The sequence below is a fragment of the Saccostrea cucullata genome, unplaced genomic scaffold (genome assembly GCF_032062105.1).
Source record: "Saccostrea cucullata isolate Sc308-1 unplaced genomic scaffold, CSIRO_AGI_Scuc_v1 ctg253, whole genome shotgun sequence".
NCBI classification, from domain to species: Eukaryota; Metazoa; Mollusca; class Bivalvia; order Ostreida; family Ostreidae; genus Saccostrea; species Saccostrea cuccullata.
In genome coordinates this window covers 411,466-414,262 of record NW_026930548.1, presented here as the reverse complement: position 1 = coordinate 414,262, position 2,797 = coordinate 411,466, and the positions used below count along the sequence as shown (strand labels likewise).

General features: G+C 31.3%; 1 protein-coding gene across 1 annotated transcript; it reads right to left on the bottom strand.

The window, feature by feature from the left end:
- Positions 1–248: 248 nt before the first annotated feature.
- Positions 249–1,578, bottom strand: LOC134229000 (C-type lectin domain family 4 member M-like). Its single transcript, XM_062710709.1, has 4 exons — positions 1,499–1,578; positions 1,221–1,300; positions 654–747; positions 249–549 (listed from the first exon to the last, which is right to left on the bottom strand). Exons 1-4 carry the CDS (start codon positions 1,566–1,568, stop codon positions 332–334), a joined length of 462 nt encoding a protein of 153 aa, XP_062566693.1. The 5' UTR covers positions 1,569–1,578; the 3' UTR covers positions 249–331.
- Between the last annotated feature and the right edge of the window lie 1,219 nt (positions 1,579–2,797).

Below are 2,797 nucleotides of genomic sequence, written 5' to 3'. Positions count from 1 at the left end.
TTTAGCTTATATGCTTTCACATTTATTTGAAAAATTAAAGGATTATTCCTTTAATAACAAACTATAGTGAATCAGCATAAATACTGCAGTTACATTTTTCACACGACAGTGGTCTTTAGATCACTAAAACTCCTACATCACGTAACATATGTTAAAAATGCTATGATTTCATAATTAAACAATCTTTTATTGTAATTTTATTCTTTATGCTCCAATGTTTTCAGAAATAAATACATCAAGCAAGCAGAATCGATGCATTGGAATTTATTTATTTCTTTTTGTACATTTACAATTTCGCTCTCAGAATTTGTTTTGCATGTTCTGTATTAATCTACATGAATAAGGGTCGTTCACAAGCAAACCCGTTCTTTGATTCACACGACAGGTCATTCCATTTGCCATCCTTCCATTCAACACAATGCTCCTTACCGGAATTATTTGGTTCTCCCGAGCCCCAATTGTTGAACTGAATGTTTTCGGCGTTGGAGAGTTTGAGAAACTTATTCTCCTTTATTATGTCCGAAACGCCCATCCATACACGTTCCATTCCTTAAAATGAGATTAATAATTAAACATAAAACTATTGTCGGCATGATATCCAGAGGCTGACCCCTACACAACACATTATAAAAGAACATATAAGAAACTTGTACCTCTCAGCTTAAACTGAAGTTGGAGCCATTCTTCTTCCTCTTCATCATGTACTTGAACAAGTCGACCGTCTCCTGTTGCTTCCGCACATTTTATCTATTTTGTATTTTAAGAAAAAAAACTATTTTAATTTATTACCTAATGAGTAATTATACATAAATATGATAATTATTTTTACTTTTTAATTAAGATCCTTTATAATGTTTCACTTGAATACGATCATCTTACATGTGTAAGTTCAGACAAATTGGTAAGTCTTTGTTTTCTACAGTACACAATTTACTAATGATTCACTGCAAATGTGAACAATCGATAGAGGATGATAATTCCTCTAAGGCACCTGATTCCATCACTGGATTTATCAAGGTCCGTGTTAACGCCTTTTCACAAATATTTAAAAAGAGTTTCTGAAGTCGATCACATTTCGATTTCTTTGCCTATTTCGAGTAGATATTTAAAATGAAGGCAGAAGAAAAAATGCCATAAAAATTAACCTCAAAAGTTTTAAAATAGAAAAATTAAACCTTCTTTATTACAATGCATCTCTTTTAAGATGCTATTGTGCTCACCATTGCCTGCTTGAAATTTACTTTTTCTTCGGAAAATAGGTAGCAATTCCAACGATATAATACCCATCCTTTTGGGCAATCTAAAAAATATTTTTAAAAATGTAAAAACATTTTTATTTGTTTTATATCAGACCATTCTTGTTTTCCTAAAGCATAATTATGCTAGAAGACAGAATGCACCTGACTATCTTCTAATAAATAAGAACAATAAAGTTTAAAAATATATAAATAACAAAAAGAAAAAAAAAGTTTGTTTCCTAAGGGTAAAAAGACCTCACCTCTGATCAAGAAATAACCTTGTACGGTCGATACAAGGCCAAAAGCTAAGAACACAGCTAGAGTTAACATCTTTACAAGAAATCTAAAACACAACGAGATTGTATTACAATCTACTAAAAATAAGTGAACAAACAAAAAAGTGTATTATTAAATATCTCAAAGCTTGTGCAATAATTATTGACACAGGCATTCATAAGTCTTTTCAAAATGCATGGCATTGGGTAAATTTCGATATAGCGAGAAACTTTTAGCACGCATTTGCTTTTTCTCTTTTTTCACAGTGATAGTGCTCTTTTGGAGCGCAGAATTTCAAAGCTCGGGATTTCAAAGATTAAAAGGGACATTATTACACGACCAGGAACACGTTTAAGAACGTGCTTAATGTTAAAGGTTTCTTACAACGATACTGTCCAGGAACTTAAATGTGTTCCTGATCGTGTGTTAAGAGCTCTTTAAAATTCTTTTGAAAAATAAGTTTTAAAAAAAATTAAAGCTTAGAGCACATTTTTGCATTTATTTATAGAAGATAGAATTTTGCATTAAGGGTGTTTGGTGAGTACGGATAATGTATGATATTTTAGAAGGGAATTTATCTGAGAAATTATGTTTTTCATGCTTGTTGGTAATTTAGTTATTTGGCATTCATTTGGATTCCCACTTAAATCATTCAGATATATCTGTACATTCTTAATGTAGTCGTAAATTTTGAATACTGTAGAAGTACAAGTTTTTGTGGGGAAAAAATTTCGTTAATTTGTCATCAAAATTAGTTTCGTGGTCATTTAATTTCGTTGTTTTGAAAGTAATACAATATATAGTCACATAGCTTTCGTGTGGGATTTAATTTCGTTGAAAATTGTTAACAACGAAATAAATGAAATTTAATCATAAACGAATATTTGTTCTTTTAAATAATGATTATATAGAGAGTGGTGATAACGGACGATGAAAATAGGGAAAATGCAAAATATCAGAGCAAGTGTTCTTACCTTTGGTAGATTCTTTGAAGCTCTGTCAAAATGGTTCATCTCTCATTTTTAAAGAGAAAAACATTCAATAAAATCGAAGTCTATATTTGCAATAACGACATATGGCGTGTCAAAAAGTTGATCGAAGGAACAAAAACAGGAGGCCGATGGGCAATGACGCTCACATGAGTTTCTTTAACCATGCATTCTTTCATGTACAATTCCTCTATCTATTTCTATGTAACTTTGACCACATATTTGGCCCCACATTTTCCCCTAAGTTTCCTGATTTGAACAAACTTGAACCTACACTACCCAGTTCTTTCTTAT

Excerpts from the sequence above, each read along its gene's own strand:
- LOC134229000 (XM_062710709.1), bottom strand. The coding sequence starts at position 1,568 with ATGTTAACTCTAGCTGTGTTCTTAGCTTTTGGCCTTGTATCGACCGTA. Across the intron at positions 748-1,220 it reads TAAATTTCAAGCAGGCAATG|ATAAAATGTGCGGAAGCAAC; the intron begins GTGAGCACAATA and ends AATACAAAATAG. Across the intron at positions 550-653 it reads ACTTCAGTTTAAGCTGAGAG|GAATGGAACGTGTATGGATG; the intron begins GTACAAGTTTCT and ends TCTCATTTTAAG.